The sequence below is a fragment of the Echeneis naucrates genome, chromosome 9 (assembly GCF_900963305.1).
Source record: "Echeneis naucrates chromosome 9, fEcheNa1.1, whole genome shotgun sequence".
In the NCBI taxonomy this organism is placed as follows: domain Eukaryota; kingdom Metazoa; phylum Chordata; class Actinopteri; order Carangiformes; family Echeneidae; genus Echeneis; species Echeneis naucrates.
This window is the reverse complement of record NC_042519.1, coordinates 14,595,979-14,623,151: the sequence shown is the minus strand read 5'-3', so window position 1 is coordinate 14,623,151 and position 27,173 is coordinate 14,595,979. Positions and strand designations below refer to the sequence as shown.

General features: G+C 41.3%; 1 protein-coding gene across 4 annotated transcripts in view; it reads right to left on the bottom strand.

Annotated features, from left to right (window-relative positions):
- Nucleotides 1-27,173, bottom strand: part of aopep (aminopeptidase O (putative)) — a 65,288-nt gene that overhangs the window by 28,736 nt on the left and 9,379 nt on the right. For 3 of the 4 annotated variants that reach the window (XM_029509796.1, XM_029509795.1, XM_029509797.1), the window contains exons 7-14: nucleotides 15,628-15,841; nucleotides 14,525-14,631; nucleotides 9,364-9,466; nucleotides 9,055-9,162; nucleotides 8,486-8,529; nucleotides 6,259-6,319; nucleotides 2,521-2,583; nucleotides 1,147-1,233 (exon numbers count right to left, since the gene is read on the bottom strand). In XM_029509796.1, the coding sequence (XP_029365656.1) occupies nucleotides 1,147-1,233; nucleotides 2,521-2,583; nucleotides 6,259-6,319; nucleotides 8,486-8,529; nucleotides 9,055-9,162; nucleotides 9,364-9,466; nucleotides 14,525-14,631; nucleotides 15,628-15,841 (787 nt within the window). Of the gene's footprint in view, nucleotides 1-1,146; nucleotides 1,234-1,514; nucleotides 1,541-2,520; nucleotides 2,584-6,258; nucleotides 6,320-8,485; nucleotides 8,530-9,054; nucleotides 9,163-9,363; nucleotides 9,467-14,524; nucleotides 14,632-15,627; nucleotides 15,842-27,173 lie in introns of all 4 variants that reach the window. The other variant, XR_003841072.1, reaches the window with a different exon arrangement.

Here is a 27,173-nt window from a genome sequence, read left to right as displayed (position 1 = left end):
CCAGACAGTAGGTATCAGGTGGTTGAAGGGGGCTGCACCGGCTGCAAACTCTACAGGCATTTCATTCACCCTGTGCTCCGGATTACAACACACCAATTGAAGGTAAGCTAATACAGAGAAATCATGCGCCATTTAATTCCTTCTTCTTTTTTTTCTTTTTTGATGTAAACCCCCGCAACCAAGAAATGGATAAGAGGTTGAAGATGAATGAATGAATTAATAATTTTATGAGCCTAAAAATGAGCATCTTTGCTTATGAATAAAGTTTAGATCCCAACTGTTGAAAGGTGAATGTGTTGTGTCCTTAAAGGTCACTTGATATACGTAATATTCTTGGCAGTGAATGAGTGTTTTATTTTTCCATCCACCCAGGGGCACTTACCTAACTTATTCATGCCTTAAAATGTATTAGGCTCAAAAAAATATAATAGGCTCAGCAAATGTTTCTGTCTACGATATCGGAGCATATTGAAAGTGATACATAAAAGCTGCTATGCTCGTGCTAATGACTTCTGGCTCTCTGTGGGTTATAGATCAGTATGTGTTCATTAAAGATGCAGGCGACCATGCAAGTGCGTGTCAATAAGTGTGCGGAGGGGATTAGCTGTCCCTGGAGAGCCCTAATTAACCATACAAACATGCAAAAGCCATCTTTTTCTGATAATTCCATGGAACTTTTCACAATTTTATTTGGTTGTGAAAAAGTGCAAACTGACAGGAAGGAAGGAAGGCTGGGACAAAGGTTCAAGGCCAGAGAAAAGCCCTGAATGGTCAGGCAAAATGGTGTCCACCCCCTCTCCCCCTCTGACAAACAGAGAAACCTTCCTACACACACGGATCATGACCACACACAAACGCAATGGAGAGTATGTGATGTATACAAGCTCTTAAAAGGTTAAATATGTGAGCGGAAGATACAACATAAACAAAGACCTAAATAGGTCCAGGATATTCTGTCTCTGCAGACACACCACATCAGCATAATTGAAAACATTGTACAGTTCGAGAATCACAACTTCACAAGAGCAAATACCCGGATAGAGAGCAATACAGAGATTTCTAAAAGAGATAGGGACACTGCCAAGACTCTGAAGTAAAGAGGGGAGAAGGCAAATAGAGGCCTGAATACAGCCGAGTATCTCCTACCTCTTTGTAGTTCACCTTGGGCTCTATTCTCTTCCGCTTTCTGCCCTTCCCCTGATGACTCCGACTGAGGAGAATCCATTTTACAACCTGCAGGAGGGAGGATGGTGGGATGAGCCAGGGAAGGAGGGTAAAACAGAGAGTGAAAGAAGAATGAGGCAACAAAGTAAAGGGTTATGAGTTAGTGTGATAAGGCAGTATGACAGCGACAGGGAGAGAGAGCCAAAGAAGCATTAATAATGGCAGAGAAAGGACAAGAGAGGGAAAAGAGGTTAGAGCGGTCACATCTAAAATCTGAAGGTAAACATAAACAGAATTAAGGTGCATTTTCCATTTCGCAAATGAAAAGGCAAACAGCAATATACTCATACCTTCAGTGAGCTACTGGCATGCAAGCCTAAGCCAAGTGGAAAGTGGAAACACACACACACACATACACACACACACACACACACACAAACATACGTCAGTCCAGCATTAACTCCAACCTCTCAGCGCTCACTTGCACTCCGTATATAACCAACACAAACTGCCAGCTAAGACAAAAGAGTAATAGTGTAAGTATGTTTCTGTGACAGAGCCTGGAGCGCAGCAACTCCCTACACCATAGATCTCCATTAAACAGCCAATCAGTATCAAGGCCAAACTCTATCTGCCCCCACTGACTCCTCTCCGTTTCCTTAATTCATATCCCAGTCTGAAAACACTCTCATAACACAGTTTAAATATTGGCGAAATTAGTTTTTCTAACACCTGAAAGGTATTTAAAAAAAAAAAAAAAAAAAAAAAAAAAGGTTAAGTCACTACTGAAACGCAACAATTCAGGCATTCTTCGTGTTTTCAGGTTTTTAGATTTGAAAAATATTCTCCTCAGGCCTATTTATTAGCACAGATAAGCAGGAAAAAAATGGGAAGAACTATTAAAAACAACAGTGGGCATTTATGGGAAATCTGATCTGCAGCACAGAATGACATGCAACAGATGTAGAGCGCTGTGTGCCGCACTTCACTCAGAGACAGACGGAAGGAAAGACTGACACAGGGAGCAAAGGAGAGGTAGATAGAGTGCAAGAAAGGTAGAGATAAGAGAGCATATCAAACATTGTGAGACAGACCAGAGGAAGACAGAGAGGAGGCAATAAGGAAAGAGAAAGAGCGTGAGAAGCAAAATAACTGAGTGAGGGAAAAGAGAGTGATGAGAATCAGAAGAAAATCACATCAAGCAGTCTAAGGTGCATTATTTTAAATATGAGAGCTGCCTCCCAAGTCTGTTTGCCACTCCCTGAAGATGAGAAGAAGAGACAGGGAAATAGAGAGCGAAGAAGAGGAGGAGGAGGAGGAGGAGGAAGAAGAGAGAGAGAGGGAGTGAGAGCTTACCTCCGCTTTGACTTCTTCCACCAGCCTTGCCTGTGACCACACGGCGCTCCTTTCATACAGCCACTGAACGACAGAGAAGAAGGGAAAGCAGTGAGCCGGGGGCAAGTGATCGGGACAGAGGAGAATGCTTTGCCGAGGCAGAGAGAGAGCGAGAGAGAGAGTGAGAGAGAGAGAGAGAGACAGAGAGAGTGGGAGCAAGACACTGAGAGAGAGAGAGAGAGAGAGAGAGTGAGAGAGAGAGAGAGAGACAGAGAGAGTGGGAGCAAGACACTGAGAGAGAGAGAGAGAGAGAGAGAGTGAGAGAGAGAGAGAGAGACACCAAGCAAAGCAGGAAGGGGAGGGAGAGGTGGGAGGAGTGGGAGGAGATGGAAGCGCAATCACTTGTTCCTATGACAGAAACTCGCGACTTCACTCTGGAGGATGAGGAAAAGGAGGAAGAGTGGAGGAGAGGAGAGGAGAGAAAAATGGAAGACTTTTTTTTTTTTTTTTTTTAATCACATGAAATACTGGCAACCACAGGACAGACAGTCACCTCCTCAGTCCTCCACACATCCACACACACCTACACTCAGAGAAAAGCTTGTGGGCACCAGCACAGCACTTACTCTGTAACCTTATTAAGCTTTCAGAAGAGCCACGGCTTGAGTGATGTGAATCACACATTACGGCGATGATGGAAGGGGCTGGGTATATGTTTGTGTTTGTGTGTCAGTGTGTGTGGGATTGGGGGGGGGGGGGGAGTGGCAGGGTAAGGACACAGGCATGAGACAGACCAGAGAACACGGAAACATGGTCTTTGTATCGCCACACCAGCAGGCACACAAACAAACGAGATGCAACAGTGCCACATCGCATTCATGAAAGCTATGATAGACAGTGCACAGACGCAGGCACAGTCTTACAGCTACTGGAGACACACACACGAAGTTCAGCACCATAACTGCAAGCCTGAGTAGCTCTAGCTGTGTATTATACAAAAGTACTCAAGCAGAAATAGCACGTAAGGTGTGCGTGTGTGCAGAAGTAAGAGGGCAGGGAGAGAGGTGGACACGGGCAGAGGGAGGTGGTGGAGTGGGCTGTATAGAATGTGGGGAGGGCTGAAACTGTAAATTGACAGTGTGAAACAGGATACCACACATAGCTCTTCTGCTGCCTTTCCCTGAATAGCAGCGCTTTTCTCTAGCTCACACACTCATTTGGTCTCGAGCCCATGTCGGTTGTCGTGTCGAGCGAATCGATGCAAGACTGCGTGCACAAGTTCAAAGTGACACCTCTCATTCATAAACACACATGATGAGCAAATAGACTGCATCCCCTCTTGAGTTTAAAGCAGTAATGATGATGTGCGTGAGATTTCCAAAGCCACAGTTGGCTAAGTGTTTTCGTTTGATCTATTTTTACTTGGCTTGTGCAAATGGTTCCAGGAACAATAGCTAAAGTTTTGAGTCCTTTTTGATACTTTACCTTGTTAAATCTTTAATCTTTTTATTTTTTTTTTACTATTATTAAAAACAGCTGAGCTTTTCTAATGAATAAACGTGTCACATTCAATCCTTCATGCCGCCTAATTGTAATGAATGAATCAGTACGTTTGAAAAGTATTCACGTCCAGCAGCCAGTCATACATTGTCAGAGAAAGTTTGAACTCTATCAACCAGCACCTTTTATGCCAAATGATTGGTAGTAAGAGATGTATTTATTGATTAGTCGAGCAGAAAAAGGCAAACATAAGACAGTAATGTCAGTTGGAGGCGAGAGTATCGGAGTATAAGCCGTGATGAATAAAGGGTAGTCTTTAAACAAAGTATCTCAGCCTAAATCCATCATCCCAAAGGAAATGCTTACTCATCTAAACTTCGGGGTCTAAAATAGGCCAGCATTGGCCTCCCCATTCCACATCTCTTACTCTGGGATCGGTGAATGCTATTGTTTATTATTAGGCCAAACCATTTCCTGCCTTTTTCCAATTCAAGCACAAGGCAGGGAGGGGAGAGAGGCTGTGAGTGGCAGAAGGAGAGAGGCATTTTGAAAATGTGTTTGTGTCTAGTGGACATAATACACAAGCACTTGCATTTGTAAAAAGGTTTCAATCGATCTTGCTGATCTTATTAGCCAGAGACCTGCACATCAAACACACACACACACACAAAAAAAGCCTTTGCGAGAAGGCTCTCGCCATCAGCCAATCAGATGTGAGAAAACAGCAGTCCCTCCACGCTGTCCTTCTCACCCTCAGCAGCCGCCGAATGGCTCCAGTTACATCATCACATAATACAGAAGGTGAAGGTTCCCAGAGAGCAAGAGGAGACACACAAAAATTCGCATACACACGCACATAGTGATAATTAAGATCAGTTACCATGGAGATGGGAGAGTTGAAGAAGCTGTTAAAGTGGATTGATTGCATGAGTGTGTGTGCATAAGTGTGTGTCGTACTGTAGCCTTTCTATCCCAGTACCTACGACCAGTGGTCTTTCTCTATTTGGAGATATGGGCTGAACAGCAATGTTGAACCTGGCAGGATACAGTGTCAGTCTGGTAACGCAACCACACAGTGACAATGATGATAAAATGAACTGACATGCACAAGCGCAAACATTGCTTACCAAACAGAAAGTGATATCTTGGCAGAATGAAAGATGTCATAATAATATCGTCTGGAAAACGAACTTGAAAAGATTTCAAAACTTTCTTCAAGTTCAACAACAAATATATTTTTTTATACTGTTATGAGAAATGGCCTGTCAGTTTCAGAATGCTGACGGTTTAACAGTTACATGTTATTTAAGATAAAATATTTAAATATTGACAGCAATTTAGATAAAATGAGATGTTATTTTCAATATGTGTACATAAGTGTAATTATTCTGCTATTTCCAGCTTTCCTGTACCGACACAAATACAGTCCTGCTCTTCTCAAATAAAACCAAATACTTAGTGCACATTACCTGTTACATATTACATGTGTTACAGTTTAGATGCCTGTCTGTGCCGACCTTAATACTGCTGGCTTGTAGCTACAGCCCAACAGCACATTAACCTACAATGAAATCTAGTTGAGTTGAGTAGACGAAAAAGGCAAACCAAACGGATTCATCATAAAGATAATAACCTGTTGTCCATGTTCCTGGTATGTGGCTTTTCAAAATCAGTTTGTACTGTGAAGCTGAATCAGGTTCTTGGTGTCAGTGCACACAAAATAAACATACCAAAGGTAACAACAGCAAGCAACAACGCAAGACTGGAAACCAAACTCTTCCATCACCACCAACCGGCCTCAGGAGCAGAGACTAATATCAGCCTTATCTGTGCATCAGGTATGACAATTTTGGCACCAAGACAACACAACAACAACTCTGTGACACATTGTGGCTTTACCTTGAGCCATGATAAAGACACAAACAGGAGGAAGAAAATGTCTAAGTAATAAGCATTCACTTATTAACATATAATACCTTTGAACGCCGTAGGAGCACACATGAAGAACTGCTATACAAACTTTAATAAAATATTAAATATCATACATGTTACATTCAAATGTGACCCTTTTTTTTTTTTTTTTTTTTATACATTCGGGAAACTGTATTGATCTGTACGTCTGTATTGCAATATAAGATAAAGCAGCTATTATTTTCAGTCTTGCTGAACACTAAAGCAACATTGTCAATTTTAATACATTTACAATAAAATGGGAAAAAATGGAAATGGGAAAGAGAAAGAAAGAAAGAGTCCTCATACCTTTGGAATTCCCGGTCGATCGAGCCAGTCAGCACAAATAGCACTGAGGGAGAGGCCTTTTCTGGAATACAATGGCACAAGTGTTAGTATTATTCCTATTATTATAGCAATGATTGTTATTGCCCAAGACACCCTATGAAAACATGGCTCTGGGAAAATATTGTTAGGGTCATGGCAAACTTGTGGTCCAGGCCAACACCTTAAACTTAAAAGAGGTGCACACCCATTTTCACGTACAAGGACAGACACATAGGCATGTACAGACGATGAATTGGATTTGTATGTATGCATATAGGGCAAAGCAGGAATGTGTGTTTCTGAAAGTGCTTGTGTGTAGCTGAGGAGAAGACAGCTGCTACACATACACACGCCAAGTCCCCTGCAGTTTGTATGCTTGATAAAAAGTATGCAAGGCAAACACCATGTCCAAGAATAAAAACAAGGTAATCATATGTTGTTATTTGGTTATTTTGTAATGAAAGATTTTATCTAACAGATTTGGAAAAGCATCTCTCTGAGCCACGTTCCTCTAACTGCAGCTTATTAATGATGTCCACGATTTGCCAGAGAACAGCAGAACTCCAAATAGTCAATTAACTTTTAACACATTTAATAAAAATTAAGACACCATCCCAAATGCCAGACATGCCCCTTTTCTTTTTCCTCCTAACTGAAGGGTGATGTTAAAATGCTAGCTTGGTGAGTGCCGAATGTCCATGCCAAAAGCTAAATCCAATATCTGTAGAGGTGTTTCACCTTGGAACCAAAGTGCTGGAGCAAGACAACATCAACCCATCTGACAGACTGAGCCACTCTGCGGCAAGTGTAGCTAAAAATGGTTTAGGGAGACTGGCATTTTGCTACAAGGTCAAGTTTGTGGTCCACGCTTCCATACACTAGTGAAGTCCGAGTCCTAATGCATCATTTCCTTTTGTATATTTGCTGACAACTTTGGCAGATGGAGAGTGGGACTTCGGTAAATTGAAGATCATAAAACTCCCTTTATACTCTACAATGTATGAAAGGAAGTACTATTACAAGCAAAGCACCAATTTGCTCAAAACTGGACATTAAAAATTGTCACCGAGGACTTTACCACAAGGATATTTCAGCTTTTGGCACATGGAGTTGAACCATAGACAGGACATAAAGACCAAACATCTGCCCTAATAACAGTGAGACACCGTAAAATTGGATTACATGGGATTATGTGACCGTAGTTCTCCCCCTGCGCAAACATGACATTAATATAGTCAATGCGCCCCAGGACAAGGCATATACTATTAAATAACTCAATATACATAAATGATAAGTTAAGTTAACATCACTTCACTGGTTATTCATTTTTGTAGTATCACTGGAGAAAGAGTGGCTGAGAATCCTGGAAAACAATGGCTTATTATCACCATATAGATTTTCTCTAAATTTTATGTTAATAATTGTTAGATTCAGTCTAATAATTACTATGTTTAGATCATTTAGCGTGGAGAAAGGACAGTGTATATGACCCTGCAGCCCGTCCAGTGCCTATTTTCATCCTAAACCTTGCTCTTTTCGTCGGCTGTTTACTGAAATAGGGAATCAGACACAAATATCGACTGTCCCCGACTCCCTCTGTTTAGTTCGGTCAATTCTAGCCAGCTCGAGCAGCCCACTCTGCATGACAGGAAAAGGCAGAAAAAGGCAAAGTTAAGAGGAGACAAATGGGTGGGGATAAAGTGAGGAGCAAGACAGGAAGAGTCGAGAGGGAAAGACGGACAGCAAGAAGAGAAGAATGGAAGGACAGGCCGAGGAAGAGGTTAATGAGGCAATCACGAGAAATAGAGAACTGAATGATTAGGCAAGTGCAGAGAGGGAGAGAGAAAATTAGAGAGGAGGAGGGCAGGAGGAGCAGTTATCCTTTTACACTTCAATTAATATGAGAGTGGATGAGACTGCTCTCTTAACAGGATTGGTATTGGGAGCTTTTCTGGCTTCATTTCCATAGCCCAACCAAGTTAACCAAATCAATACGTGCTCATGTATTTCACATTAAATCTACTGATAAATCACATCTGTTCAAGAAAAACAAGATTCTCAGGCTATGTTAAAACAGATAATTGAAAATTAATGAATGATATATCACCAATTTCTGCGCAACTGGAGAAGAAGCTACTTTTAATGCATCAAGATATTTTTCATTATTCATGAGCTAAACTGTAAGCATTATTCAAAGCCACTTTCCTACCTCTCCATGTTGGGAAAGATAATCAGCAGCATTCGCAGGAAATCCTGTCAAAGAAAGAAAAAAAGAGAAATGGATGCATTTAGGGAGGCGGGAGGGGGTGGGGGGGTGATCTTAAGTCAGGAGTACAAGTTCAAGCGGTGTTTATGTTGCAACCATTATTTAGTTGGGAGACTCAACCTGCCACTGAACAAACTGGAGCCAGGTGGAACCCATCACACATCACACACAGCCCGGCTCACACGTTCACATATATACAGACTTCCAGGTGTGATCGCTCAGCTCCGTGGCCTCAGGAGGATAAACATATGTGGCTGAGCCGATGTACAATCATCAATCAGAAAAATCTGCTCCAGCATTTTCACCAATCGTAACACTAGAAATCGCGCTCGCATCAGCCTCTAATTAATTTATGGAAATAACACTGCGCCTCAGAGACAGGTCATATTGAAAATGTCCCACAAATCCACACTCATATTTTATAAACAGCCTCCGAAGTAGCTGTGAGTCAATGTCGGGTTTCTCCATTAGGTTAACAAAGTAAAAACAAATTGCCGATAGCACAACCTCACCTGAGACAAAATGAGTTGTCCGTGGTATTTTTTCACAAATAACCTGAAGAACTCAATGAATTGTTGCTCTCCCACTTGACTGGCAAGGAACTTGAGGAGGAAGTAACCCTGGACAAAGGACAAGATAAGCAGAGACAACATGACCCAAGGAGGCAATACAGCAAACAGCTATTATATAAGTCCTGCTCCTGGCATACTTAAAAAGACTTTTTGAAATTACCCAATTTCTTCATTCTCTCTTTCTCCCCCTCCCCCTACCAATCCATCCTTTGGCTCTTCCTCCTGCTTTTTAACAAATTCATCTCTCACCTTGAGGTAGTGGACTTGCATGAAGGTTTTGTCAGGGTTGAGTCCATGTTTAACTGTGGAGGAGCCGGACTCGCTGACCTGACCGGTGTTCTCCATGTTGGGTCTGAAGAGGGCCAAACAGAGCAGAGAATCAAGAATACTGACCAACAGATAAGACGCCGTGAAAACAGGAATATAGTACACTGTGGGAGATGTTAAGCACACACGGTAAACTGAAAAGTTTGAATAAAATGACTCAGGCAGGTAGAAAGCCAGAGGGAGAAACAGAGTGGGATGGTGTGAGAGAACCTGAGCGCTGCGTTTCTATTTTATCCCACTCTTACAGGCATTTTAGTTGCAGGAAACTACATTTTCTAGAGAGCAAGACACGCTGTCAGCAACAGTAAATCCAGGCACTCGGCCGGTCCTCTCAATGGCGAACACATTGCCAAGTTGCCATTCTTTGCCTGAGGCAGGCTGGAAATCAAGCTGCAGATTTATACTAGCATGCTATAGTGTTTATATGACCTCACAGCACTACGCTCCGACTTTACTGCCCATGACTCACTGAGCCAACATATAACACTTTCACAAAGAAGCTACCCCGTGTACAAGCACAAGAGAGCAGTGCTCTGGGTTTCACTTTCCCTGTCATACAGATACAAATCAACCCCCATAAGCACACAGACAAACACACATAAAACTAACAAAAGCCAAACAAACCGGGCATTGACACGGTATGCTGTGCAATGATAGTTTCAGTTAGCTGGTATTGATCAAGCTGAGCAGATTAACTCAGTGTGCCAATAGGAAGGCCTTGAAGGATCACCCTCCTGCCAAGTCGATACACAAGGCGCCTGGCCCACAAATCAATGCACCCTTCATCATGGCTAGCACTTTTCCACGGGACCGCTTCATGACAGGGCCAGAAAAACACACACACACATGCAGAGGACCGCATGTCCAAACGCGTATAAAACCTCAATGATGAATCTTTTCAAGTGAGACTATGTGAGTGAGTCACAAGTTGGTTAAATATTTGATCTTTTGGAGCCTCTGTCCCGGCATATTTAGCAGAAGGGCAGGAAAAGAGGGTGATGATGACACAGATTAGGACTGAAGGCAACAAGAGGAGGAGACGTGGGAGAAATCGGGGACAGGGGATAGACGGCAATGTTAGGTTTTTGCTCAGTGGACTGAGAAAGGAAGTCATCAGCTTCCTGGAATTTCTAAACTCAACTGGACAAACTTACAAGGACTTTCATCATGCTCATGAGGGTGGATTCTCACTTGTGCGTATGTGCACATGCCATATAAATATTATGTGTGAAATCATAGAACAAATGAGAAAATCCATTTTGGAACTTAGTACTTTGGACTATAGATCCAAACGGACCTCGGAAAACATATAAAACACATTAAAAGCTGACAATAATAATGCATGTTTCCGCTTTAGAGAAATAATGGCTCTACTTTTTCTTTTTTCTTTACTTGCTCCGACCAGTCTCCTGCTCTACATGCCATGTCTGTCTGTTGCTGCTGATAAGATAAAATAGCCTCTTTTTTTTTTTTTTTTTACAACAGCGGGTTGTGTTGTATGTTGTATCCCTGGTTAATATTATGAGAGTGTCAGACAGAAAAGTGCAAAGGAAAGAAGGGAAGGGGGGCAAAAGGCAAAAAACAATGGCAGAAAATATATTTCCAAAAGGGAAAATGTGTCAGCTTCGTGCATCAGAGACACGAGACACAGAGCAGGGAGAGGCAAAATGTTGATCCATCACTGCTGTGTAAGACAAAGGAACTCCACCCTTCCCACTGTCCAGCCCAGGGATGTATGGATGTGTAAATCCCTGTCTTTTCCCGTCTCTCTTTGTCAGAGATGATTTACTGCAGCTTTAAGAGGACTCGCTGCTCGCTGCCTTGGAGAATCACACAATAGCTCAATGTATTTCAGAATAAACGGTGCTCTTATCTGACTCATAGGCCATGTGTGTGAGAGGGAGGGAGCTTGTCTGTCTGTCTGTGTGTGTGTGTGTGTGTGTGTGTGTGTGTGTGTGTGTGTGTGTGTGTGCGTAGCCATGCATACACCTGGGTGTGTCTGAGATTGAGAGAGAGAAAGAGCGGGAGGAAATCAGGAGCTATTACTGACAGAATTTAATGTCAAACACACACGCGCACACACACACACACACACACACACACACACACACACACACACACACACACAGAGGTTTATAGCTCCGCAAGCCATATCCTGACAAATTACACTGGGTTGACTGTGGAAACCGGATAAGGTAGAGCAGCACTCCCAGCAGTCCAGTAAATCAGCAGGGAGAATGGCGTCTGGCCCAGGCTGCCCTAAATATAACTCATCTGAAATGGACTGATAAACACAGGCCACTTGGGCCCCCGCTGGATCACTGGGTGTTGATTGTGACCCACTGAACTTTGAAAGCACAACCTGCCATTTAGCCTTTATTTGTGTGTATGTGTGAGTTCACTGGTGAGGAAGTTGTGCATATCTGTCTGTCCATCCCTCTTTCCCGGGTCCTTTCTAATCTTTTTTTTTCTGCATTGTTGTTACAGCCGTGCGCGTGTGCTGCTGTCTTGTTTGTGTGTTTTTCTCTCTTTGCAGGTTCCTTCTCGGTGTGGCAGGTGTCACTAGTGGAAGGAGGAGAATGCTGTGGTCTCTCTCTCATTCCTCCCCCCTCAGTGAGCCAGCGTGGGCCAGTGTGCGTGATCGTTCAGGGTGTGACCCTAGTGGCAGTGGTGCCCGCAGTGACTGAATTGTCTCTTTGTTGTTAGTTAGTGTACTCTTTGCGTTTACTAGTAGCTTTCAGCTTTGCACTCACTATGAGTTGTTTTTGTTTACCTTTCATAATAATCAATGAAAAAACTCCCAACATCCAGCTAACTGAAAAGTGCAAGATCCAGTCATGGCCCTCAAAATCATACAAGTGGACCTCAGAGCTGAGATTTTTTTTTTTTTTTAATCATGCATACTGGTTCTAAGATGAAAAATTATGATCTTCATTCTCAAATTTAATCAAGTCTGTCTGCTTTGACAAAATCTTTTTTCCAAATCCTTCTGTACCTATTCACGTGTTAGGTCTCTTTCCTGAAGAGACCTAACAAACAATTTATTAATAAACTTTAGGTAAAGCCGGGAGTTTATTTTTAAGAGCTGCATGAAATAAACCCAGGAAAATATTCAACAATTATTCATTTATCATTGGAAATTGATTACTCCTACACATGTATCATTTATTTCAGCAGGAAAGCATTTCATTCACCATATATGCCAAATTAAATGATGCCTGTGGGCTCATGTCTCATCCTTAAATGTTCAGTTACCCTGTTGTGGCCTGAAAGAGCACGGCAATTAAATGGATATAATTGAACGCTAACTGACTAAAATTAAATGGCGGTTCCGAAAAGACTTACTGGAAATTGTTAAATGTGATACATAAATATTTCAGAAATTCCAGGCAAAGTGATTTGACAGTCATATCAAGATACAGCCAGTCCAGAAGTCAACAAACATACTGACTTAAATTATAAGTCTGACCTCGGCGAGAACCTTTTTGTTGATAGGACAACGAAAACACAAACAGGGCCATATTGATGCTAATTAAAATGTTGCATTTAAAAAGAAAATGAATCATCAAGATAATGATTGAGCAGGACTCCCGTAATACGCTTTACAATAACTCTTGAGACAGTTAAGAAACAGCATTTCTTTCTTGTCTTGTTTAGCAATTACCTGTCTGTCCAAGATTGATATATTTCCCTGTAACACAAGTTAAATTGGCTGTATGCATGTGTATGGGCAGGTATGCATGTCGGTATGTGAGTGCGAGTGTATGTGTTGTTTGCATTTTTCACATGTTAGTTTTATGTTGTTGCTTTAACCCTGTCAGGTGCAGAGAAACCTAATCCTCACCCGTGTGTCTGCCTCATAGGGGAACACACGGATAGACTGCAAGACGGACACAGTTCTCAAGTGCAGGTTTTAACCCTTTCACTCACTCACAGCTTCAAGCTGTATTCTTCAACACTTGTACTAAAACGCTTGACTAACACTAATGCCGCCATTCAAAACAAAATGAATTTCTCTGAATCGCATGTCCAATTAATCCCTAATATCTCAACTGTTTTATGACAATGTGCTATTAGTGGAGTGACATAGTTATAGGTTAGTCCCAAGCAGAAGTGCCACGAGATCGATAACACATTGATTTGCTGTTACATTGTGTGTGGCCTTTTACAAGGCTGAATGTGTCAATGCCACACTGTGCTACAAGTGTCACCTCCTGTAAAAATTATTTTTATATTCAAAGGCAGGGCAAGAGCAGAAAGCATGCAAAGTGATAGCGTCGTCACTGTTAAAGAGTTAAATCCTCACTGGGGTTTGCACCCATAATCTGCTGATGACACTTTGCTTCCACCCTGGATAAATCAAAAAGGGTGTGGGTCCCACATTGTCAAGATCAGATGAAAAAAGTGTGTGTGCTCACTGTGCTAGTTTGCAAAGCTTTACTAAGACATGGCAGCGCAGCGCACCTGGATATACTTTGTTGCCACACCTGCCACACCTGTACTCCTGGAATGTATATACCTCCTGCTCACGTGTGTGTCTGCACGTGCAGACTCCACCAGAAGACTGGACATAATGTCAACTGGATAAAGTGGACTGTATAATGGATTTGATAAGTTAAAGACAATGGAATCACAATCAACACATCTCAACCACTAAACTGCCAGAAGCTTGGTTTAACTAAATGCCATGTAAATTCTGGCGTCTTTAGCAATATAAATATATCTTGCAGGCCTTCTTGGTGTATCAGCATTTTGTACATTAATGTTCAGTCATTGTAATTGTCCTGAACCATTCAATAAACTCTGAGTCACTTTGAGCAAAATCACTTCTAAAGCATATTTAATGTGACAAAAAAAAAAAAAAAAATCTATACAATCAATTATGAAAGACATACAAATCGCATAATGTGTAGAGTAATGATGCCCAGGGATGTTGCTTTTTGGACGGATATATACACAAAGGAAGAAAGGAAGAAAACAGCTGGGGTCAAGTTCATGTTAACGGACAAGTTCACCCAAAAAAGTCTTCCTCTGTCGATGCCTGACAACTGTAACTGACAGGCCAGACCAAATAGACACACACCTGAGGATCTGAAGTTCCTCCTCTGAGTTCTGTAACTCGTCTGACAGTCGTCTCCACCGGAGCAGTGCCTTCAGGTCAGACTGCTCCGCCATCTCTAGTAAGGAGAGCTGCAGGGGAAGACGTGAACTATTAAAGTGTGGGAGGTGTGGGAAAGTAAGTAGGAGGATTGTCTGTTGTCTGTTAACGCAAAGGAAGCATTACACGTGCTACACCCTCTTCTTTTGTTCTGCTGTTTACCTATTTTTTAATCAGGTATCCTTAATTACCAGGCTGTCTGTCATCTTCCAGCTCAGCCGTTAAAAGGATCTCTCTACCAGTATGAATCTCTGACAATCGGAGAACAACTTCTTTTCATTGATTTACGCTGTGATGTACTTTTTCAAAATTGAGGACATTTTTTTTTTTTTTTTTTTTGACAAGTATGTGGCAGTACTACTTTATCACAACTCTTGTGTGTTTCAGTTCAGTCTACTTATGTTTTAGTAGCTGGGGAGGTTTGGGTTGGATGGTTTATTTTGTGGCCGGCCCAGGAACTTCTGTACCCTTTCATTTTGTTTGGCCAACTCCTCTGACCTTTGAAAAATGGTTTTTGTTTCTTGTTTGTCCTTTTCTGCATTGGGACTTGGATTGGTGTTTTTATAACTCTTTCCTTGTGTGTTTGATGTATGGTTTTACTACAGCCATGTAATTGCCAACTCTACTTGACATGCATTCCAACCACCACAGTAACATTTGGAAATGCTGGCACAAACCTTGCTGGAAATGAAAGGTTGGAATGTCACCCTGTGTTTCCCTGAGTTGGTACATTATTGTAATGGTTTTAAGGTGCTGGGTTGGACAGAATAGTAGTATTTCTAGATAAGAAAGACAATGAAAGGGAATGAACTGTGTAAAGATAGATTCATGAAGTTGTTTTTCTATTGACTAATTTGTAGGGTTTTAATTTACTTGAGCCAACAACCCCACCCCCCCAAAAAAAAAGGCCACCATTAATTTACTTTTGAAAAATAACTATCACCAATCAAAAAAAAAAACAAAACAAACAAACCCACAAAACAAAACAACAAAACAACAATCATTAGGCATTCACTGTATAACTGTACTTGTTGTGCTTGGGCCCAGATGACATCCTCCAGGTAGGTGGCAAATCCCTCACTGATCCATTCCTCAGTCCAGTCTCTGGCTCCAATAACCAAGCCAAACCAGGAGTGGGCAATCTCATGGCACATCCTGGACCCACACAGAGACAGGCCACTCTTGTCAGAATCAGGACTCCCCGCACAAAACACACTCTGTGACAGGAAAATGATGTGGGGGCTGCGGAAGACAGATGACAGACAGATATGAATATGAGGAATAAAGCCAAATACAAATTATAAAAGGGAGTGTGGGGGGAGGGAGGAATCAAAGGTTAGAAGACAAGTAGATACAGAGGAGACAATGAGAAGTAACTATGGGAAAAAAAAAAAGGATTGGTGAAGAAGAAAGGAAAAAGTGAACACATACTGAACCACCCAACAAAGTCAAAGATTTAATAAGCCAGTGTTCCACACCTGACTCGACAAAGGTTAGCCTGAACACGTCAAGTAAGACTAACCAAGATATGTGCTAATTAGTATGGGAGCCACTTACTGCCCATCCCTTTTCCCCATCTCCTACATTATGTTTCGCAAAGGGCAACTTACTCATCAGGCATTCTTGCCAAAACTAACCACCCTACACAGACATTAGGGGGAAAAAAAAAGAAGAAGAAGAAAAAAGCCCCAATATTATGTTCCTAATGTCAAATAAATTAAATAAGATTTGCAATTTTAGAGTTTTGAATTTTTAAGTTTTGTGTAATTGGTTTGAATTCCATTAATTACGAGGACAGAGTTGTGACAAAAAACTGAACGATTAAAGCTCCCACTCCGACCCTACTACCCTACTTTACTTTCTAAATGTGGCTTCAGGGCAGAGCTGCAAATCTTAGGTTTAAACTTTTTTTTTGTTTTTGTTTTGTTTTGTTTTTTTTAAAGATGATACTATATAAAGGGACTGAGGCAGTTAAGTTAATTCTCAACAAGAAGTTAAATGAGTTGTTATGATAAACTTATGTGCATGGAAATACAGCCAATGCTTGCCTCCATGCACTCTTATTAACAGATAATATGTGTGCAACTTTTATATACTAAAACACACAAAGAGCCTTTAAGGGCTTTGAGCGATACTAAAGATAAGACGCTATTTCCGTTCAAACGGAGGGATAAAACAACAGTTCAAAAGCCTCATTATGTTTTTTTCACCAATAAGAATACAATCAAAGTTCTGAGCCAACTAAAATTGGAGGGGAAATGGTTAGCAAATGTGAGCTAGTAAATACTTTTCTACAGCATATAGAAAATGGTTTCCCTTAATGTCCATTTTTGATATCTGATTTAAAGAAAGTCCAAATCAGGGCTTTGGCTCTTTCCATTTCTTCTCAATTAAGATAGTAAATTTTATGTTTGATGACCCTTTGGAAAGATTTTTTTCCTCCTTAGTGCCTGCCAGCACAAAATACTAAGCTGTTGAAATAGGATTGGCACGGCACACTCAGCATTCAGATACTAGAATATGAAGAGTGGAGCCAACAGCATTGCTAGCTGCTCTGTGATCACTTTCAGTGCTTTGCAGTAAATTTTAATATAGGCAATGCTAACATTTAGTCAGTGACAATTTTAATATGGTGGTGTGAAGCGGGTATAATTTCTCATGTTCATGACAGGAAATGTCATTGGATTTGCAGGTGCTTGGTGTTGGCGAGGTCAAAAATTTGATAATTTGGAAAATTACGTGTACCGTCTTTGCTGTCCGTAACAGTGAGATAATTCAATGAAATCAATAAATGTTTGTGTACCAGGAGCACCAGAAGAAAGGTCAGGGAGTCACCAGATTGCAGGGTACATGACATGAGAAACACAAATGCCTGGGACTGGCACTAATCCATGAAGTATTTTCTAAGTTGTTTAAATCTAGACCAAAGTTTTGGATAGGCTCAACAACACACCAAAACTACATATTCCTGACTGCAGTTTCAGCAACATTCTTAATATTTTAGAATGACTGTGTGAAACATTTATACTCTGGTTCAAATACAAACACAGCAAATGTGACTTTAACCGTGAGACTGTGTTGATAGAACAGGCAAATCAGAGGTCATGGTCATGGCTGGAGACTTTTCTGGAGTATTCTTTACTTCCATCTTATGTAAGAGGCTCTTGGTGCCCTGAGGGGCTTAGGGCCGACTGTGTGTGTGCCAGGTTTTCTTCAACAGAAGAATGGAAGAGGGGTCACGGAGGTGCAAATGAATGGTCTCTCTCTCCCCTGGCCCATATAACAACAGCAGACTGTCTGGAGCTCCTTTCACACTCTAGATCTTAAGTGTCTCAACCACCTTTGCGCCGACACTGGTGGGAGAATTTATGGCAAACTGCAGATCCTTATGGAAAAGTTTTTTTATTTTTTTCCCCATGGACACACCACCCTATGGCTGTAACAATGTTATCTCCAAGTCTTAATCACTTTGTTGCATTTCATTTCATTTTACTTTTTAAAGTGCTTTTTAAGGCACCATCAACATATATTAATTACACGTGGGAATCTTTATCACTGATAAAGCTTCCAATAAAGTGTTTTCCCTAAAAGGCAGTAAAGAGTGTTCCTTGGAACTGGTGAGACACAGCAGCTGCAATTATTTTACCTGTTGGATTGACAATTTACTCCCACAGGTACTATAAGACCACATATTGGTGCCATTGATGAGTTGTAGTAATCTGTAAAATGAGCTGCTCTCATCCAGGACAGATTAGCATCTTAAAACACCAGATGACAGAGGAGTTATTTTCAGTCCTTGCCATAACCTAATTATGGCGACAAGCTAAGTTAATTATAAAGGAAAATAGTGAGTTAAGACATAGGTTACACCAGGTCGGCCAGGCAGTCCTTTTTGGAAAATAAAATTGGATCTTTGAACAGCACGACCACTCTTTATTTCCCTGAGGATTGTTTCATCAGATAGAAAGCAGGCAATGGCTGTCTGTTATTTAGGAACATGTCAACATCATACAATAGGGTCTTATGGGCATAATTTCCGAGACAGCATCTCAAATCTAATCCCATGTTTTTCCTGATTACACAAACAAAGGCTCTCACTGGAGCAGGAGATGCTAACATTAGCCATATGAGTTTCTTTGTAGCCTAATCTTATTCCCTCACAATTGGATAAGCACGCCTTTGTTGTCAGTTCCAGCAGTGCGTTTGTGTTTGTCTGTGTCGATGAGTGAGTGAGTGTGAAACACAAAGACAGCCTTTCAGAGACAGGGCTTGCACATGCTCCTCTGAGGGAGGCGGAATCCATCACTACAGTGACAAATAGTGTCATCCCACCATGGTGGGGTTGAATAACAACAGCATCTTTCACGTTCACTGATACACTGACTGACATTAGTTGACATCAGGGACCTGTCAGGGATACAGGCATGAGAAGACTTTCACACAAATTCATGCATATGTAGTATTTGAGTAGAACACCTTTCATCTCCACCTTATATCTGAATGTAAGCAATGCTGTGGGCATGAGGGGTTGGATCTGACTAACAATGAACTATTTCATATGTTGTTTTAGAATAAAGCTTTCGCCACAAAATCTTTAAGAAGTACTGCCTTGACGTGCTAACGTGCTTCAGAACTCTGTATCTTATAAATTATTAAATGTGACACATAAATGAACAATTTCAAAAGGTGCTGATTAAACCAACAATTACAACCATACCGGAAATACTTTATGTCCACATCCGCATGTCACACACTTTGACAGAAGTGTTCACAAAACAATCCTTTTTGGAGTTTTTACAACAGCTTTTCTGTTATGAATGACTGTCTTGTGACAAATTGTCAGCTGGTGATTGTGATAACACCAGTAAAAAAAAAAAAAAAAAAAAAAAAAAAAAAAAAAAAACAACCGAGAGATTTTTATGTAGAGTCAGTATAATAAAATGAAAATATTTAATCCACTTTTTATATGATTAGGGCTGTTCAATATATCACACCAAAACACAATAAAGGAAAAAAAGTTTTAGACTCTTCTACAAGTCCAAATTTCTCCTTTTAATAGTGACTTTAGTGTAAATGTAGCCACTCACACCTCTAGAGCACATCAGTTCACTCATATTTGTTGGTCCTGACACACGTCTGTTTTTAGAAATTTGCCATCTCTGTTTAATTTGTTTGTTTTTTAATGGACTGCTACAGTGGCAGAGGAACAAATTGCCCTTTGGGTGTAATGAAGATTAACTCTGCTCTCTAGTCTTCTCCACCAAGTCATTAAAGAAAGGGAATTATAATTTTTGAGATGTAATTGGATGCCAAACAAATTTTAGTCTATGCTCTTAATTATGTTTCTTGTTCTTGTTTGCCTTTGTGTGTTGTGTCTTAAAGCTTGGAGAAACCGACACACAAAAGATGGTCTACATACACTCGAAGGCAAAGAAGGCTATTAAAAAGTGTTATGACTTCACACCCAGATGGCAGTAAACAAAACTGATCATGATGAGAGGCTGTCTGCATTTAGAACAAAAGACAAAAGACCTTCGATGACCTTTCTGATAGTGGTTCCCCACTGGGTTATAACACACAAAATGAAATAGTGATTAAAGTCCTCCTGTGCTTTCTCACACGACAACCTCGTGGCTCTGACTCTCCCAGGGTGACTTGGCCCTGAGTTTCAGAGGTCTGAGCCAGGGCAAGTCTTCAATTTGGTGAGACACAGATTGCAGCAGTGTTTTGCTCCTCCATCTCTCCATCCATTATTAATCTCTCCATCCTTCTATCCATCGTTCCTGGCTGTAGGCCATTTTTCTCCAGTGGGACACTTACATGCATAATGCAGTAGGAGACCTATCATAGTCCTGTAATTGACATCCCCAGCCAAGCTCAGCTCATGGCTGGGACACCAGTAAAACAGCCCCATGAGACGGAGGGATGAGGAAAAAGATGATGAGAGCTGAGTGTATAGTGAAGTGCTGTATGTGTAAATGAGACATAGAATGAAAAAGAAAGCAAAGAAGGATGAAAAAATTCACCAACTTTGAGAGAAATATGAGAACAGAGGATTAAGGAACTTTAGGAAGTGAATGAAAACATTATATGATAAATATATACAGACAGGGAGAGCGAGTCCTCTCATCTGTCTCTCTGCCTGATGACTTTTGCTCTTTCCCCAAGTGCAGTGTCAACTCCCTGGAGTGAGAACTGTTGAACTGCTCAACCAAAGTGGCATAAGAAACTATGAAATTTTACACATTTTGCACATAAGTGCATACCCAAGCAGAAACATGTTTAAATAAACAAAAAAAATCAAGACACATTGACTGACAGATAAGAAAGTGAACAAAAGCCACGTGTGAAAGACAACAAGTTAAAAATATACAATTCTGTCTTTCTATTCAAGTACAGGTTGGAGAGCCAGTCTTTCCTAATGTCAGCTTACGGGAAGAAGCTTTGTCTCCTTTTCCTCCCTCCCAGACAGAGTCTGTGGGCTATTTTAGACACAGGGGCCTATTTGACCAAACTCCTACCAGCCTTCGTTCTTTTTTAACAAGTCTGACTTCAAATGTCTGGCATTCCAGGCTGGCTGCAGATCAGCTCTCTGCTCCCAGACAGGGCCCCACAGGGCCAGGCCAAATGCCACTCCATGTAGGGCCTGATCACATGAACAGGGGCCAGCCTGGGGCCCCCAGAGACCTGCCCCACCCACATACACTGCATCACATCAGAGCCTGAAAATAAATAGCAGAAAAGATATCAGAGGTCATCAGGAACAATGAGGTGACTCTGTACTCTGCTGTAGTTGGAATGAAAGAAATGCTTTTGTTTCTGCTTATGAGAAATAAGTACTGTATTTCAAGGTCAGATTGTAGTTTCTAGTTACTGTCAAGTGCCTTCACTTTAAGACCTATTCAGGCATACACAGATCCCTGGCAGCTCAAGTTTGGATCGCACTGACGTGGGTCATACAGTGACCTGATGAGGTCACGAATGCTTGTTCGCAGACACAGAGATATACGTAAAGACACGTTAACTGTGTAAGGTGCAGGCATAACATAACATCCACATTCACCAGAACCAGAGGAAAATCACAAAGTCACAGCCACAGGTCACAGACATGCAAATACACACACACACATTTTCAACAAATCCACTTTGAATCCGTATCAGCTGGGAAGTGATAGCAGATGTCTGATCCATCCTCAGTGGAGTTTGTTCCTTGTTTAGTCCAAAAACTGATGTCATGCCAGAGGAATGTACTTGAGTGTGTGTGTGTGTGTGCGCGCGTGTGCGTGTGTGCAGATTGCTGGAGCAGCAATTTAAAACACTATGGACACTTGTTTATCCATAATGGGAAGCTCTCTCTCTTTCTGTGGCTGATTGCTGGACATTTTGGAGACCTGACAGTGAGAAATACCTCTGAAAGGCACTGCAGGAAAAACTGTGACTTCCGCAAGAACGTGAGCAGGAGAGAGAAGAGGAGATCTAAATGTTCACATGCATTCACTTAATGACACAAGACACAAGATCAACTCTATATCTCTACCAAGTCTTGCGGTGCTATACTGTATTGGAGTATGACAGAGGAGATTTGAATGACCGTTAATGCAGTTCATCTGGCTACGACTGTCAATCTGTGAGGTGTCGACACGACATTCATCTGGCATAAACAGCATTCACATATCATTGCAACTATTTACATACAAACCCCATCGATCACCACGCCACATTCAGAACCTTCTTTTTACTTGCACTGCTGCCACGGTGAAAATGACAGGACAAAATCTATTTCACAGGATTACAATTTGAGACATTTTCTTGCCTGCAGGATAATAAATAGACTCATTTTTTCCCCCTCTCTTATGTAACATGAGAGAATGAGACAATGAGGAGATGGAAAGTGAGACTGTGCTGTACTGTGAGGCTATATAAGAAGCGTTTGACAGAATGGAAAGATGGATGAAGGTAAGATCGAAGTGAAATTAGCCAGCGAGCAGCGGCCGTCTCCACTACAGAGGTTTCAGGCTGCCACCTGGCTGGGCTGCCTGCCTGTCAGAAAAAACCCTGCAGCTGATGGGTTGAATGTAGGTTAAAGGTGTGCGATCTAAACACTTTTTACGACAAACTACTTAGACAATGCCACAACAGGTAAGAACAAGAAAAATGCACACGGTGATTGTCTCTTTGACAACACCAGCCAACAAGTGTTAACACATGAGGAGGACTGATGTCAGGGTGTCTGCAGCACTTTATTTTTACGATTGCCACTATAACAATGCCAAATATGTCAGTCCATCTTCTTGTAGTTTTCCAATCTTGTTTGCAGCTCTCTGCCATAAGTTCACTGGTCACTGCTTAGGAACTAAATCTTTACAGTATGAGTCAACAAATATAATGCTCATTTTATCACAGGCAGCTGGAAATAGATGTTCCTATAAAATTGTTGTTAAAACAAGAATAAATACATTTGGAGATATTTCCAGTTACATAATGGCTTTGGCTTCGCAGACAGCACTTAGTGAGATGATAATGGGCTTTCGTGTTTTTGTGTGTTTTATTATCGAAACGGAAAATATAGTATATTATTAATCTTACCTTTCAAGAAGGCCTAAATAATGGAGAATGCATGCAGAGGACAGAATGCATTTATTAAAAATCATGGAAATCCATCCAACTGTAATTTCATTCACTCAAAGAACCAATTTGTGTTGCAACTTTGTTTTGGGACAAAAAAGGAGGCTCACAAATGGCACAAGGGTAAATAGGATAAATGCATTTTGGCTCACTATAGAAAAAGACATCATTAAAGTCATTGGGATTCATCCTCTCTACACATATTCCATTGTGTTCACATATCTGTAAAACGTGTCATGGAACATTATCCAACAGGGATAATATATTATTTATTTTTGTCTGGACCAAATTGTTGGATTGACCAACAGACAGAGAGAAAGACTGACGCTGCCATCACTGCCATCCACAAAGCCATGTCACTAGCATGAGGAAAAACAGCCTGTTGTGAAATCAATGGGTGGAACAGCAAGGAGCACAGCTCCTTCCCCAAGGCTAAACGTAAAGCCTGACATTAGAGGCATTACCACCAAGCATTTCACAGCACTTTGTTTCAAATGTCTCATTTTGGCCGGTTCAGCGCAGAGGTCCCACGGACATTAAGCCGTCTGGCTTTGGACGGAGAAATGAAATTACCTCCTTCCTTAGCCTCTAGGCTCTAATACCACACACATGCCCAAGGATGCACACCAAGAGCAGCAGCAGCATCCCCTACACAATACAATGGACCAATCCTTTTCTCTGTAGAATGGGTCCCATTGACTCCTCCTTTAGTTTGTGGGATAGGTGTGCAGGGACAGACCAAAGCTTCTAAATAAGAATTATGGTACAGTGTTTGTCCATGTTAGTGTTAGAGCTGGTGAATAACTCAAAATGTTGCCAGCAGGTTCACTTCAGAGGACATTAATCACCAACCACTGACAACTGAAGCATAGGCGGTAGCTCAGAAAAGACAGTGAACACCGCAGCCATATGAATTTAAACAATGCTGCACATATACCCTGGTAATCGGTAGTTCATAAAATAAAATGCAATTAATCATTCATTAATTATTTCTGATTATTAGGAAAAATGGAAGCGTTAAAAGGTGGCTGCTCCAGTTGTGAGAAGGTACTGTAGGAAAGCAGGTAAATCTATACTGCAGATAGAGGAGGGAAGTTGAGAGGCCCAAGATTGCTGCACAGGAATGTTCCTACAATAACAAAACACTTTCTAAACTGGGACCCGCTATCTTCATGAAGAGCACAGAGACAGGCCTGAGCATTCATACGACATGAGACAAAGAAACAAGAAAAGATGCAATGCTCGTGAGGTGTGGAGCTGTCCTGTGGCTGTTGAGCTAGAGGTGAGCAGGAGAACAAGGGAACTGTAGAGAAAAAGAAATAAAGCTCACCTAAAAAATCTTAACTATGTGCAATCAGTTTAAAAGTGTCCACAAGACACTCCCCTCTCTTTTTGTCCAGGTGCAGGGATGCAGAGCTGTCTTTTCAACCTGCCAGGCTCCATTGTGTGGCTAAAAAATAGAGGGAGATCCACTCAAGGTGGCAAAAAAGAAACAACTCATCCTTGACTATTTGATTAACATCTGTCCCTTTGCCAAAAAATCTGGCCCCCACATTCAACCCTCCCCACCCTCAAGCCTCTAACTGGCTCCTGAAAGAACAGAGTCTGTGTCGCACACTTCTAGAGTTACTTCAGAGATCAAACTGGAGAGGAGAGCAGAAAGGCAAGAAATCCACTGAGACATCAGAAGGAAGAGGGGAGGACAAGCAGTGGGAGGATTGGGAAAGAAATGGAGGAAGGAGGAACAGAGAGAAAGGGAGCAGCATAGGTCACCAAGGAGGGAGAGGGTGCAGTTCAGTGAGGGTGATAAATGATGGGGAGTCACGGCCAATGAGGTGAAAGAGAGCCGGTAACGCTGAAAACTGGGGTAGGTTAAAATTAAGATGGAACCTCATTCATTAGCTTTTTGTGGGCTGCTGTTTTATTTCATTTATTCACCATTTAAGACAATAACTAGCAGCAATGCCTTCCCTAAGAGTTAATGATCTTTCCTTAATGATCAGCTTTATCTTTGAAACTGTTGGTTTTGAAGGATTCATGCCATAATCGTCAACCACTTTCTAAAGTATATATAGTTTTAGATTTATTTTTCTCAATAACAAGGAAATCAGTTCCCAGTCACATCTTACTGAGAGGAAAATCAACTTAATCATTATTGTAAAGGACCAATTTCAGATTTATGTTGTTCCTTTATAGCTTACAGTTGAGGGTCAGCTGCCATGATATGTCTTTGTTGGAAAAAACAAGCTGAGAAGATGAACAATTTTACAATGTGAAGACTGAAATTAATATTCTCTTAGTGGGAGTAAGGTAATGCATCAACAAATGTCTACCACACTGAAATTAATGAAACCCAGCATCTCTGTAGAAGATATGAAATCTATGTAAAAGCTTTGAGAATTAATTGGCAGAATATTTGATGGGTTAGGATATTTAATGGGTTAAAGCACAGACTGAAAAACAAACTGGTAATATTAAATGTGAGAAAGTACAGTGTAGTACTCAGGTGGTCAACTAAAGAGATCCAGGATGGCAGCACATTATCCTGCTGGATATTAACACCCGCCAGCATTGCAGCTCACTGCTTCCTCCCAGAAGGGACGAATAGCCAATGCAACTTCCTGCTAGCCTATAAACAAATAATGCAGTCAACTGAAGTCAGGCTGAAAATCCTCCATTGCCACTTAGAGAGGTCAAGAGGTGTGCACCAGTCATAATTTTTACCTTGTGCCTGTGACAGTTATATGGCTGCCCAGTTTGGCTTTACTGCGAGTGGAACTGGCAGTTTAACAACTTGAACCTTTTCCCCCCTCACCATTTCTTTGGGCCAGTCACCCTGTATGAGGTGAAATTTGCATTAAAGGAATCCGATCAAAACAGAAATGTAATATCAGGTTGGAAATTGAGTTTGTAGTTAGAGGTATAGGTGGATTCTAAAAACTGTTTTGGCAATAAACATGTTTTCAAGACATCCATTTGTGCAGCGTGTTTGTTTTCCTGCGCGTAAAGCAGTGATAATCAGGGAAGCTGATGATAAAAGTGTAACGAGACATGCTGAGAGATAGATAATTAGATAGATAATATGTATGTATATGTGGATATCTGAACTTGCCATCAAGTGGTGTGAGATGGCCTTCCATTCCTGTCACAAAACAACCCGGCAACAGAGACCTGCACATTGATCTGCTGCAATCATTTCAGAGAAAATTGTCTGTAAAAAAAATTATATAAAAAAAAAAACAAACAAACAACTTTTCACCACCAGAGATGATAACAGATAACAGATAACAGGCAATGGCAAATGATCTGTGTAGCATTCCTCTGACGTCATCCCACTGCACTAAATACACATCCTTACACCATTGTTTAAACAATACAGGCATTCATACAAGCACAAGCACAGGAATCTGCCTGTCCACAGTGAAGCAAAACAAAACCCCACATCACCCACACTACTAAAAGGTTTGTTTCAACACTTGTGTCATTTCCCAACAAAATACAGGGGAAACCACCTCTCTCTCTTGCTCTAAGCGGTGAGACATGTCTTCATTTGGGCATGCAGAAAACATAGTGGTCTCCATTTAGTCCTACAAGTTCAGCTGATGCTTTGGGACTCGTAGACCTCGGCTTCAAAGAGTGAGAGGAAATACCGTGCCCTTCCTGTCACTCCCAGTCGGAACTGAATGACGTGGTCGAGATGCAATATAGAGATTAAACATCCAAATGATGCATGCATACATCAAATACACACACACACACACAAACAAATGTTCAGGAAACAGTTGGCGGTCTGACCATGACAGCTCAGAACAGATTCATTATATTTAGAGCTTTGGTTTAAAATATTCCCATGTCCTTCATTGTCCCAGGACAAAGAGGGGGTTTTTTTATTTATATGTACTGGAAATGCAAGTAACTTGAAGGGATTCCCCAACTGATACCAACCCTC